We start from the raw sequence: 14,515 nt of genomic DNA, 5'->3' as shown, positions 1-14,515 counted from the left end.
GTAACCAAAAAAATGTATGTATATATCAACTTACAAGATTGTATATATTAACATATTGAGATTTTAATAATAAATATGTAAACAAACAATAAAAAATAAATAATACAAAAATTAAAAACAATTAAAAATTAAAAAATGAAAACTAATTAAGACAATAACTACCACGTTTTCGTTATTGTAGTTGGATTGAACGAAAAAACAATTTTTTACTATCTTGTATCAACCTACAAGATTACATATATTAACATATTGAGATTTTAATAATAAATATGTAAACAAACAATAAAAAATAAATACAAAAATTAAAAACAATTAAAAATTAAAAAATGAAAAATAATTAAGACAATAACTACCACGTTTTCGTTATTGTAGTTGGATTGAACTAAAACAATTTTTTACTATCTTGTATCAACCATTTTTTCCACTTAAATTTTTCTTATTTCGGCCATAAATGCCAATAATAATTTTTAAGAAGCGTTTGCAATACATTCGCAGTCCATTTATGAAAAATTTTTATAGTATCAGATTTTTACATTGAAATTTGAAATGATCTTTAAAAAAATCAATTTTTCCTGCATTTCTGAGATGTAAAATTATTTTTTTCGTTCATGTAGATGCCAAGCATAACATTATATAATAAACTATGTTTTGTAGGTGAACTAAAAATCGTATTTTTTAAATATCCTTTTTTATGTCAAAATTTTATATAATTTTAAATAAGCATAACATTACGAAAAAAAGCATTGCATTTTTATTTTTCAAAACACATAAAACTAAACGCTTGAAACTTTCTTTTAAATGTTTTTTGATAATTTTAAGGATCTTTTTTCCACATGACACAATGATAAAACTTGATCTATTAAAATAAAAATTTTAGATTTATAGTTTTCGATGGCGTTGCTTCCAATAGAAAAGACTTCTAGATACATGCCGCATTCTGGTACAGCGTCGACGTTTCGCAAACGTTACAGTTTGAATCATCAGGGCTAGGAGCTCCGATACTTTTAGATTGTAATTGTCCTTATATAACCCTTATCCTGGTAGGAAGGAAGGTTGAGGAGAGGGTGCGGGGCGCTTTGTTCAATGTTTTAATTGATAATTAAAGTTACTTTTTTTGTTATTTTTTAAATCAATTTTTAATTTTTTGTCTTTTATCTATTAAAAATTTTTTCTTTATTAAAGTAACTCTACCATTGACGATCCCAAGCCCATATGCAAAGAGACGGGTAAAATGAAAAAGATACCCACATATTTATATCATGCACATGCATTTGCACACACAGATGTACAAACGCACATATAAATGTAATAAAAGTAGTTTATTCAGTTTTCATAAAAAACTAAATATCACTATCGCCTATTTTGTGGCCCTCATTACCTAAACTTTGAAGGCTCGTAACTCTAGTTTTGCCCAACGTAAAAACGTTTTTATAGGTCATTTCGGAAAGTTCTCAACCTCAACTATACGAATATTATCCAATAAATGCGATATTTTGGTACAAAAAATTGGCCTTATTGAATATTATATATTCTCCTCCTTTTTGAAAATAGCTCCACTTAATTTTATGTACATTAAATCTGTTTATTTAGTAATAAACCTTGTATCTTTGGGCAATTCTTTTTTAATATTAATCATATAATGATTGCTTATACTCCAATCGTGTCTTATTTTCCAATCTTCAATGAGTTATATCATTGTGAGTGGTCATATCAATAAATGAGCTGTTTGTTATAATAAAGGTAGACCAATATCGAATTACGACCCCCGAATTACGCTCATTTCGGAGGAAAAACTATATACAATAGAAAAGCGCCCGTATTTGGGAGTCACTAGCAATTGGTTCTCCCTCTTACCATACCTGTCATCACGTACCATAGTTTGAGATTAGGGAACTAGATGTGTTATTCTCCTAGCCCAAATAGCGAAGCTTAGGTTCTTGATCCCTACACACGTAATGTAGAAATTACGGTATTTCCAGTTTGGGTTTAACAAACTCATCTCGCAGCTCACAAACAGACACGGTCTCTAAAAGAAAAAGAGATTTTACTACACGCTTGCATTAAACGTGCGCCACTTGTGAGTCTTTATAGTATTTGATACTGATGTAATGGTGTGTTTAGATAAACGCGACGATACGTTCAAGCACGTTTATCTAATAACACTGAAAAAATGCGCGTCACTTTTGACCTAGTTGGTCTTTCGACATCGACTCGTGATAATGCTAAATTTGCAGGCAGGTGTAATGCAGCAAAGTTGCATTAAATAATTTTTTAACGTATCAAGACTTTGTCATTGTGCCGTTTCTTAAAAAAAAGAACACAAGCACACAAAAAAAGTGGTTGGTTTGGTGGACCAGACTAGTCAATTCTTATGTATTTTGACCTGATGAATCCAAATCCAAGGTCAGAATTGCAAAGTTAGCCTATATTTCCTAACCTCAAAAAAATTTTTTTTAATGTTGGTCTAGCGGACCAGACTAGTCTATTTTTATGTATTTTAACCCGCTGAATCGAAATTCAAGGTCAGAATTGCTGAATTAACTGATTTTTTTCTAATCTTAAAAGAACATCTTGTAAAAGCAGTTTGGGTCACAAATGTATAAAATCTAGAACGTGCAGGCTTGCGTAACCACATTACACGGGGACAATTTAATACATATGACAAGTCTGAGTTTCTGTGAATGAATAGCGTAGAAAATTCACTTTCTTTTTCTATTATATCTAATTCTTTTATTCTCGAAGGTTCTGTGCAATGGCCTTTTCTTGTGTTTTTTCCCTTTTACAGAGACATCTCGTTTAAGCGTCCAGCAGAAATCAGCCATCATGTTTACATCCCACTTGCCTTGATATCGATGCTCTATCTCCTTGATGTCTTGATGAAATCTCTCCCTGTTCTTCACTATTATCACCTAGATTTTCTGGGAAGTAGTCGGTATGAAAATCCAAGAAATGCAACTTAAGATTCATTAAGCAATTTAGTTTTCTATAGTTTTTTATTATTTTTGCCACTCTTTTTTTGTAATCTTGATTTTTATGGTTTTCTAGAAAATTTTCTGTGATACTTCAGCCATGTTGCTCTTTTGTCTTCATTCATTTTGGTGACAAAATTGTCGTCTCTCAACGTTTTACGTATTTGAAGTCCATCGAAAATTCTTTCTCACAATTTTGCATCAGAAATGTTGGAAAATTTTTTTTGTAAATACTGATAGCATTAACCATTTTTATTCAGAGTTTTAATTTGATATGAAGAGGTGAAAGAAGAACTTTTGAAGGTTTAACTAACGGTTCATTTATGATGTTTTTAGACTTAGGTTGCAAAGATGTCTTTGTCGGCCATTCTTTTCTTATATAATGGTTCGTTTGATCTCTACTATCCCATTCACATAGAAAGCACGGATTTTTTGTGTAACCTGATTGTTGACCTAATAATATAATGAGAATTTTCAGATCCTCACAAATTTGCCATCTATGTTTTTGTGTATTTAATTTTTTTAAGAATTGTTTTCAGGTTTGTGTACTCTTCTTTTATCGTTACCAAGTGCGCTACAGGCGGCATACATTAGTATTGTGCAGCAACACTGCTTTCAAGCTTCCGTTAGAAGAATCGATGAATAGTCTCCACGCATCAGACTTGCAACATCCAGGTTTTAATTTGTTCATTAATCCAAACCTTTGAGAATAGAAGAGTTATATATAATAGAAAAAGGGAGTGAATTTTCTACGCTATTTATTCATAGATGCTTAGACTTATCATACGTATTGAATTTTCCTTGGATACCAGGTCTGTAAATATGAAAGTGAATTTTGCTCATAGATGGCGCTAGCTGTTAATGTAGTTACCGTCAAACCGCGCCATTTTTTTATTTTGACATTTGATAAAGATTTTTAACTTACAACAATACAAGTTTCATACAACAACATAGTTTTTAATAGCGTTGAACATGTCGAATTTTGTGCTTGGAAACTATGATTTGCGGACAGCATTGATTTTCTGTTATTTGAAGAAAACTGCTGCAGAATCGCATCGAATGCTTGTCGAAGTTTGCGGTGAGCATGCTCTTGGTAAATCACAGTGCTTTGAGTGGTTTAAAAAATTCAAAAGTGGCGATTTTGACGTGAGAAACGAAGAACGCGGAAGACCACCGAAAAAGTTGGAAGACAGCGATCTGCAAGCATTGTTGGATGAGGATGACGCTCAAACGCAACAACTCGCGGATCAATTAAATGTGACACAAGAAGCCGTCTTCATACGTTTGAAAGCCATGGGAAAGATTCAGAAGATGGGAAAAATGGGTTTCACATAAACTGAATGAAAGACAGCAGGAAAACCGAAAAACCACTTGCGAAATGCTGCTTGTCAGGTACAAAAGAAAGTCATTTCTCTATCGAATTGTGACTGGCGATCAAAAGTGGATATATTTTGAGAATTCTAAGCGTAAAAGATTATGGGTAACTCCAAGCAAACCATCGACATTGATTGCAAGGCCAAATCGCTATGGACGGAAGACAATGCTCTGTGTTTGGTGGGATGAGAAGGGTGTGATTTATTATGAGCTGCTAAAACCTGGCGAAACCGTTTATACTGAACGCTACCCACAACGAATGATTGATTTGAATTAAGCTTTGCGTGAAAAATGACCAGAATAAAAGCAACTCAAAGGCAACACAAAGTGATTTTACTTTATGTCAATGCACCATCACATACAGCAAAACTGGTCAAAGAAACGATTGAGGCGTTTGGTTGGGAAATACTTTCGCATGCTTACTCACCAGACTTAGCTCCATCCGATTATTACTTATATGCACCGATGGGACACGCACTTGCTGAGCAGCGCTTCACATCTTACGAAAATATACGAAAATGGCTCGATGACTGGTTTGCCTTAAAAGAGGAACAGTTTTTTTCGCGTGGCATCCACAAATTGTAAGAGAGATAAGAAAAATGTATAGCTAGCGATGGGTAATACTTCGAATAAAATATTTTTAATCATTTTCATACAATAAACGTGTGTTTTTTATACAAAAATTCCGGTTTCATATTTATATACCTGGTAATATGGTTACGCAAGCACGCTCTGGATATTATATATTTGTGACTCAAACTGCTTTTACAAGATGTTTTTTTAAGGTTAAAAAAATGAGTAAATCAGCAATTTTGACTTTGAATTTGGATTTAGCGGATTAAAATACATAAAAATAGATTAGTTTGGTCCGTCGAACCAACATTAAAAAAAAAATTTTTTTTTTGAAGTTAAGAAAAAATAAGCCAATTCAGCAATTCTGACCTTGGATTTGGATTCAGCGGGTCAAAAAATATAAGAATAGACTAGTTTGGTCCGTCGAACCAACATTAAAAAAATTTTTTTTTTTTGAGGTTAGGAAATATGAGCTAACTTTGCAATTCTGACCTTGGATTCGGATTCAGCAGGTCAAAATACATAAGTATTGATTAGTTTTGTCCGCTGGACCAACCACTTTTTTTTGTGTCCCAGTGTAATTAAAATTGCTAAGAAACATTAAAAAATTTCAAATTGAAAATTTGCTCTGAAAAATTAAAATGCGATAATTATTCGTGATAATATTATTTAAAATTATGCAAAATTTTGCGTAACTTATGCGATAATTTTGTTAATCTCCTAGGTAGCAAGGTGTCGTTTAATTGACGGCATTTTTTGGTCATTTTATGACGAACCAGACGTCATAATGTCGAGATAAAATGACGTCTAAATGTCGTAAAACTGACGTACATTTGTCTCATCTTAACGACGTCATATATTGACGTCAAAAATACGTCATTATTTTCATATTATTGACGTTATTTTCAAGAAGCTAGTATCGTTCATTTGACGGTATTTTATTGTTATTTTTATGACAAAACATAGGTTTTTAGATTACATTTGATAAAGATGACATTTTAACGTCATTTTTATGACTATCCCAGGTAGTAAAAGCCGTTATTTTGACGTTTTAGAAAATTTAAAATATTTCGGGTACATGTCCTATATATGCAGTACTTGCGTTATGAAAATATCGAAATAACATAATTATAATGTAAAAAAAAAATTTACGTTGTTTCTCAACAATCATCGTGACCTACCACACCATAGTCACATTTGGAATTGCCTAACTTCCGCGGTCATCCATCCAACTCTGAACCACCGTCGACGTTGCTTAACTTCGAAGATCGTACGCTACCTAGCACTTTGTAATGATCCATGAACACTTAATGTTCATGAATACATATTTGTTATAGATCAGTTCAATAGATGCGAGAAACATGAAACTTGTAGTTAACTAATATTTTTATAAATAAATATAAATTTACAGTTTTTTTCCTGATTTTTACATATGCAAAATAACATGTGGAATAACTTATAAAAATATGTTTTTGCACTGTTCTTTTGATAAAGCTAAATTATACTTCAGACAGAACGCAATATTTATAAAATATTTATAAAATATTTATAATATTTATTTAAATATTTTATAAATATTTATCCAAATATTTTATAAATTTTTTTTGTGGGCTTAGATTTGACAAATCATAAAGATTTATCATAAATATAAAAATATTTATGAAATATTTATAAATATTTACAAAATATTACTTATACAAATTTTTATCTTTTATTAACCATAAATATTATATAAAATATTTAGTATATATTTTAATATGTTGAATAAAGATTTTTTCTTCGTATATATAAAATATGTGTAAAATATTTATATAATATTTTGAAAAAATAAATATTAATAAATATTAATAAATATTTATCATAAATATTATGTGCTGTCTGGGATGATTCTAAAATATTGATAGTATTAATTATATAAAATATTATATTAATTTTAATAATGTTGTTTATTAACCAATTTTTAAATAATGATAGGTAGCAAAGTGTCGTCCACTAGACCTCAATAATTCGTCATTTGAGATCAAATCGTCAATTATTACAAAGAATTATAGTTAACGTCAGTAATTAGTCACTAATAAAATCTTATTAATACGTCGTAAAATGATCAATTAACTGACGTTATTAATTAGTCAAGAATATGACGTCGGAAATACGTTGTAGGATGGATAAATGACTGACGTAAATAATAGGTCAAAAAATGACGGGGGGAAAAAGTTATGGCGTCGGTGAGAACGGGTGTGAATTTGGAAGCTCCGAAGTAAGGAGTAGTGAAGTGATAATGGAGGTGAGAGGGAGAGTAGGAAAGTGAAAATTCGGGTAGAAGAGGACGAGTGGTGGTCGGGTGATTGGAGGGAAGCAGGAGGGCGACGGAAAAGGAAAGATATGAAAAGATATCGTGATGGAGTTTTGGAGATGAGAAGAACGAATGTGGAGTGAAGTAGCCGTGGAGAAGAAGAGGACAGTGAGAGGGCGCTGAGAAGAAAGGAAAAGTCGGTTGGCAGGAGATGAAGACGGGAACGAGGAAGATGACGAGGAGAGGAGAGATGGCGCGGATGGAGAGGATGGTGGAAAACGGGTTGGCAGGAGTGAGGCGGCAGACGGTAGCGAGCTTTGGGAACGCAGATTCTCACAGCACGTGGTCCGTCGAAAGGAGAAGATAGCCGACGCAGAAACAGTAATAGCAGAGTGAGAGAAAGCAGATGAGGTGAAAATAGAGACAGAGATGAAATTTAATAATGAGGAGAAGAGAATGGGATAATGAAGGAGACGGAAAAGGACAGAGTGAGGGAAGAAAGTGCGGTTGAGAGGAGGATAGAAGAGACTGGAAGAGAATTAAGAAAACAGAGTGAAAATGCCAAAGGGCTGAAAGAGGTTAGGAAAAGATTTAGAAGTCTGGAGGCGAGACTGGGGAGGTGGGGAGAAGAGGACTTGGATCCAGACGAGGAAGAAAAGAGGGGAAGAAAGGTATGGAGAAGCGGCCAGGGAGAAAGAAGAGGAAGCAGAGGGGAAGAAAAAGACGGTCGGATGGAGACAAGCGGAGAAGAGGCTGAAAGGGAACAAGGAGCAAAGAAAGTCGGGGTAGAGAGGGAGCGGAGTGGAGGGACGATGGAGACTGGTGGGGGGGAGGAAGCAGAGACAAGGAGGAGAAGAAAAGGATGGAAGAGAGAGCGGAGAGGGTAGAAGAGGTAGAAGAAGTTATGGGGCAGGTGGACTTCCGCTTCGTTTACAATTGTGATTGTCTTGTTATTGTATATTTCGTTCCTGTTTTGTATTATATATTTTATATATGTTATATCTTTATATGTATGGCTGATATGTAGAGGAGTATGAATGTACAGATAAACGGCTTGCTAGTGAAAGAGAAGAACGGTCAAGCAGATGGAAGAGAGAGGAGCCGAGGAGATCAGAGAAGGAGAAAGAGAGACAAGGAGAGGAGTTTAAGAAGAGCAGGAGAGTGAAAAGAGCAGAGAAGAGCGTAAAGAGTCGGGGGGTTCAACAGCACGGAAAGTCGAGAGATGACGGAAAAACGGCAAGTTGGGAAGAATGAGAGGTGGAAGGAGAATAATGATTTAATTGATTGTCTTAGGAGGAGAAGCAGGAAAGAAGGAGAGACGGAGAAAAAGCATGAGGGGAAAGAGACGAAGAGGCGGAGAGAGCAGAGGAAGACAGGAGAAAGAGGAGAGGAGGAGAGGCCCCTTGATGAAAAACGGAAAGAGGAAATCAAGGAGGAGAGTGGAAGGAGGAGAGCAGAGATGAAGAGAGAGGAATGGAAGTAGGACAATGAAGAAGGGCCAAAAGAGAGGAGAGAGTGGGATTAGGGGGTGGGGAAAAGGGGATAAGGGCGTGCGAGGGGGGTGGGGGTGTTAGAATGTAAGGGTCGCAAATGGCCAGGTCGGTTTGGGAGTAGAGAGGATACAACTGTGAACGGTTCGGGAACGCTCCGTGGAAAAAGCGCCTTGTAACCCCATATTGGGACACAATAAAGTCTATCTATCTATCTAGGTCAAAAAATGACGTTACTATTACATCTTAATTTGGTAACATGACGTCCGCGACCTTAAATGACGAATTATTGACGTCGTATTAACGTCACCTTGCTACCTGGGCTATGTATTCTTTTTATCAAAAAGGTCGAAAAAATAGAGAAAGATGAAAAATTGATAAATTTTTCACTTATAAAATATTTTTTAATAAGCCAGTTAAAAAAAAATTTTAGGACAATGCGGTCTTTAGAATATTAACTTAAGTTATATATTTAATTTATTATACTAATTTGGACAATATAACTTTCTATTTTAGCTCTAACTAGACTTCCAAAAGTTTTTGCCAGCTTTATTGGAGATCAATATATGTCTGTATTTGCAATACTGTTGCCATATACCAATCCTTTTAAATATAATCATTATACAGTTTCTCTGGCTTACCATGTAATTGCTGTATGGTTTTTAAAATGCAGACTTCCTTTCCGAAGGGATTTTGTTAAATTTATTACTACGGTGTGTATATAATTATGTGTATTATTGTGTATATTAATTAATACGAATTGTTCTAGAAATAATGCGAATAATGTTCAAGAAATCCTTTTATTTAAAAAACATGCAATTAGGCTTTATCGCTTTTAAAGTAAATCCCCTTAAGGTATTATGTACCCTCCAGTTGTGCTCAAAGACGGCCCGCAGAAAAGAATAGAATGTAAATAACCTTAACTTTAATCTTTACCTTTTTCCTCCGGAAAGTCAATATATTGACCTTACTCACATTGATAATCAAAACACGGATTATATCTAAAATATAAATATGACATTTTGGGACTTTCTAAGAGAATTAATAAGTTTTCAATGTTGATCAAAAGGTTAAAGTAAACAAAAGATGATACACCTTTGAACATCACTACAACGCGTGGCGCTTCTTGTTCGTATGCACACACATAACATACAATCTCACAACAGAGTGAACGAAGATCTGGCAACGTCGCATTGCACGAGAGCAGCGAGATAAATAAAGTGGAAGTGAAACTCACGCAAATACCATATATATATAATAAGACTATATTGCTAGTTGAACTGAAAAGAGGATGAAAACATTACGGTGCTACTTGGTGTACCGTGACAGTTTTGCGCACGCGCAAAAGTCGCTCCCGCTACCGCGCATCCCTACTACCACGTGCCACACTTGCATACAACGATTTTCGCAGGTACACGATTTTCACTATGTCTGTCTCTCTTTGATTTCACCCACTTCTATGAGATAAGCCTAGCTTTATACGCTAGCAATATATGAGTATTATATATATGGGACATACTCGTTTTATCTTCTCTCTCCCATTTTCGTTTATGCGGCGCAACATTGCCGCTATGTTGTGAGCGAGTCACTCTCTACTCGGGATCAAAATAACGAACTTTTGATTAGATTTATGTAGAAACGGCACGGGCAATCATCGTAAACTTTGTTTTAATTTAATAGAAATAATATGTTCTAACAAATGTTAGTTTGTAAAGAATATTTATTGTTAGAATTTTTGCCTACAAGCCATAACATTCGATTTTTTTTACATTTGGTCTATCTTTCCTATGTTAAAGACTCACCTTTGAGGCTTCATAGCTCAAGTTCGGCACGGTAAATTGTTTTAAAATTTTAACCAGTTATGCGAAACAGTTTGATTTACCTGTATAATAAATTTTTTCCAAAATTTATTGAAAATTGATTTTGATACATAATACCTTAAACTCAACTCAACTTAACCTTAAACGTTCAAAGACATGCAATTTTTTGTTCATTTTTGAGCTTCATATTCAATAGGGAAAATGAGAAATGTTTTGACCAAAACCATGTATCTTACCATTTTTTGGTATGCTCTTTTGATTTCCGAGGTTAAAATTGCATCTTTGTGCACTCAGAAACCAATATGGCGGATTTTAAGTAGAAAGTACAGAAAAATTGGAAATTTTTTTTCCAATATTTTTTTCAATATTTTTTTCAAATGGAAGAAGTATTAGGATCCATTTCTAACCGCGTCCAAAGGTGAATAAAGGTGTAAAATAGTTGAAGTTTAACTAGAAATTTTTTTTTTATTCCAATTTACTGTAACTTTTAAAATAACAGAAATTGCAAGAAATTTAGTGAAATATAGGTTTTTTCTTAATAATTTTGTTGTGACACACTCACAACGATAAAAAAGGTGTTAGTAGCACCGATGATGTAAATCGGTCAGCTGCATCGGTCAGTATCGAGCGCATTATTCAAGGTTCCGCGCAATTCGCTCGAAAATTAGTGCAATGCTCCTTAGACAGCATTTACTGTTGTAAGCAAGATTTTGGACCACAGACCGATTTACGTCCTAGCGCAATTTTTCCTTTCCCTCGACCAGACAACCAAATTAACAAATATATAAGGCGGCGAAAGAAAGTGAGGGACGGGTCAGTCGAAAGCGTCTCTGGTAAAAATTCTATTAGAAACGGATAAAAAATGTATCCTATCCGTTTGTAACTGTTTTATTATGCGTTTCTTTTTCTGCATTTACAGATAGAAACGGATAAAAAATGTTGCAGATTGTATAGGATATACGCAAAAACGGAAAGAAAGACTAACTGCATCTAACTGATTTGTAACAGAACTATCCGAATCTGTGCGCTCATATAACTCTGTTTTTGACGTACGACTTGGACATCGCGATGAGTCCATGTGACACGTAATTGCAGTGCGTTTTCTTATTTAACACCTGTTCCACGAACGTCCTTTCATTCTGCTTACTATCCTCAAGGGCACCAGCGAACTCGTCGCCGAGTCGCGAACGGTATCTAACGGAACGATCCAACTCTATACGGTGATGTAACTATTCGTTTCTATATGCACTATACAAAAATTCAAAACGTCCAGTTATAAATGCTGTGAAGTGAACGAATACAAAAACGTGCACGCGCGGATAGAACAAAAAAATCTTTTTAATTGATTGCCCAATTTATCTTCTTTCCTTTGCACTAGAAGGAGAAAAATAAACTCTGAATTAGTTTAACTAAAAAAAAAAACGTTATACGTCTGCATACATACATTCAAATCATTTCATTAAAACTCGATTATATACCTTAAATAAATTGCTATAAGTTGACGTTGCAAACAGAGGCAGATAGATATAGCATCCGTGATTACGGATAGATATTGTCTACACTCGGTGCGTTCAGAATGTGGACAGAAACGGACAAAAATCGTAATTACAAATAAATTTCTATAGGTTGACGTTGCAAACACAAGTAGATGAATATAGCATCCGTAATTACAGATACATACTGTCTACACTTGGTGCGTTCAGAATGTGGACAGAAACGGAAAAAAATCGTATCCAAAATTACAAATAAATTTCTATAGGTTGACGTTGCAAACATAGGTAGATAGATATAGTATCCGTAATCTGATGCATACAGGATGCAAACGGACAGAATTTATTTCTGCAAAAACTTATAAATCCTGATATACAGATAAATTACTAGTACATACAGTTACGCTGTTGCAATTTCTAACTGCATTTGCGAATGCAACAATATTGCTTATAGAAACGGATAGTAATTGAGTCTTTTCTTTAAGCTTGCAGATACAACGTATAGGATTCGGTTAAAAACTGTTAGAAATTCTATCTTTTTTTTACTGTTTCTATTTGTTCCTAACAGAAATTTTTACCAGGGATTACCACGACATTCTGCCTTGCGAGGTCGTGGATCAACTAAAGTCAGGTCAATCCGAGTTTAACACATGACACTCTGCTTTGCGGGGTCGTAGCCTAACCGCATTATTGTAAACGGAGAATATATTAAAAGTGTTTATTACTCAGTGCAAAAGATTAAATTTCTTTTTGCAAAATCTCTGGCAGCGATCCCTTTAGTATTCAAACCAGGAGTACAACAATTCTATGAAAATCAAGCATTGTCAAGCTTTTTTTCTTTATGGTATGAATTTTGGATGAATCCAACATCACTGTTTATATTTTATCAGAATTTACAGTCTTAATAATGGCGGGTCTAATGTGGCCAGAACTAAAAAAGTAATTAATTTTTTTAGAACTTCCAGATGAAAAAAATGTATTTTGAAGGTGAACCAGTATTTGTATGTTTTATGAATACAAAGATTTTTTTATTCTCATTATTTCTGGAATATCTCGTATATTAATCAAATTCTGAAAATCATGGAGGAAAGAATAACAAGAGGGACGATATACCCTGCAACCGGCTAAACAGACGTAAGAGGAGGAACGCCACAGGCGCCATATTTGTGTGGGCTACTGTGAACTACTAAAGAAATAAGAGAGAAGACCGCGTGTACACTAGAGAGAAAGCTGTGGATAATTAATCATTTTCTGGCTACTTCCATTATTTAAAAAATACCTTACAATCCCTCCTGTTATTCTTTCCTCTATGCTGAAAATATTAAATAAAATTATTTTTTATTTCTTTTTTGTTGGAAAACAGGGTTTGAAAGCAAATGTAATAATTCCTCTTGAAGAAGGACATTTAATAAAATCTGATTTTAATGTTATCAACGAAGATTCTTCAAATAGAAAGCGTAGTTCCAGTTTGACTGAACAAGTATAAAAATAAAGATCTATTATAATTATATTAATTAAATACCTTTTATAATATTACATGTGTGCATATGTATTATATTAAGTCACATTAATGTACGTCAGTGCTTGAGCCTAGTTGCCCTTTTCGAGCCGATTCCCGAACGCGCCGCCTCCTATGCCCCCACTACCGCGCGCAGCCTTGACGGCTGAGCCGCCGATCTCGCCCGTACGCTTTGTCTCAGGAGCAGCTCTGTATAAGAAATAGTGCCCTGCACCACAAAATTCATTAAAATTACTTTAAGTAAATAATTTTTGTTTTTATAAACAAAAAAGTACTAACTTTTTTATTACTAATTTATTTTATGTAGTATAACAATATGTAAAAACATAATATGTAAATTAGAATTTTGACAATAGTTTTCCACATCACCCGTGAGATACTATTATTGATGCGTTTTTTTTTTAAGTGGTTTCCCCAGTAGGCCTAATTCACTAAAAGATGAAATATAATATACAGCTTGGCAGGAAAACAAAATTTTATATATTGTAAGATATATAAAAACGACAGGAAAATTAGAAGAATGCCAAGCTATATATTATATTTCATCTTTTAGTGGATTAGGCCTACTGAGAAAACCACTTAAAAAAAAAGCATCAATAAAAATACCTCACGGGTGATGTAAAAATTAAACTATTGTCAAAATTCTAATTTACATATTATGTTTTTACATGTTGTTATACTACATAAAATAAATTAGTAATAAAAAAGTTAGTACTTTTTTGTTTATAAAAACAAAAATTATTTACTTAAAGTAATTTTAATGAATTTTGTGGTGCAGGGCACTATTTCTTATACAGAGCTGCTTCTGAGACAAAGCGTACGGGCGAGATCGGCGGCTCGGCCGTCAAGGCCGCGCGCGGTAGTGGGGGCATAGGAGGCGGCGCGTTCGGGAATCGGCTCGAAAAGGGCAACTAGGCTCAAGCACTGATGTACGTGGTTAAACCAGCGAGGCGATCGGAAAAGTAACTATTGAAAACTTTACTTTAG

At 34.1% G+C, this 14,515-nt stretch overlaps 1 protein-coding gene and 1 long non-coding RNA gene across 7 annotated transcripts in view; both read left to right on the top strand.

Annotated features, from left to right (window-relative positions):
- Nucleotides 1-14,515, top strand: part of LOC105837229 (tuberin) — a 210,931-nt gene that overhangs the window by 62,840 nt on the left and 133,576 nt on the right. For all 6 annotated transcript variants that reach the window (XM_036289105.1, XM_036289113.1, XM_036289124.1 and 3 more), the window contains exons 16-17: nt 9,216-9,412; nt 13,373-13,489. In XM_036289105.1, coding sequence (XP_036144998.1) covers nt 9,216-9,412; nt 13,373-13,489 — 314 coding nt within the window. The remainder of the gene's footprint in view (nt 1-9,215; nt 9,413-13,372; nt 13,490-14,515) is intronic.
- LOC118646399 lies at nt 9,419-12,984 on the top strand. The gene is made up of 2 exons (XR_004963946.1): nt 9,419-9,608; nt 9,769-12,984. It is a non-coding gene; the product is annotated as an uncharacterized LOC118646399 (long non-coding RNA).

This window comes from Monomorium pharaonis, chromosome 1 (genome assembly GCF_013373865.1).
Source record: "Monomorium pharaonis isolate MP-MQ-018 chromosome 1, ASM1337386v2, whole genome shotgun sequence".
Classification (NCBI taxonomy): Eukaryota; Metazoa; Arthropoda; class Insecta; order Hymenoptera; family Formicidae; genus Monomorium; species Monomorium pharaonis.
Note: the sequence above shows the minus strand (reverse complement) of the source record. Positions and strands in the feature narration are given on the sequence as shown.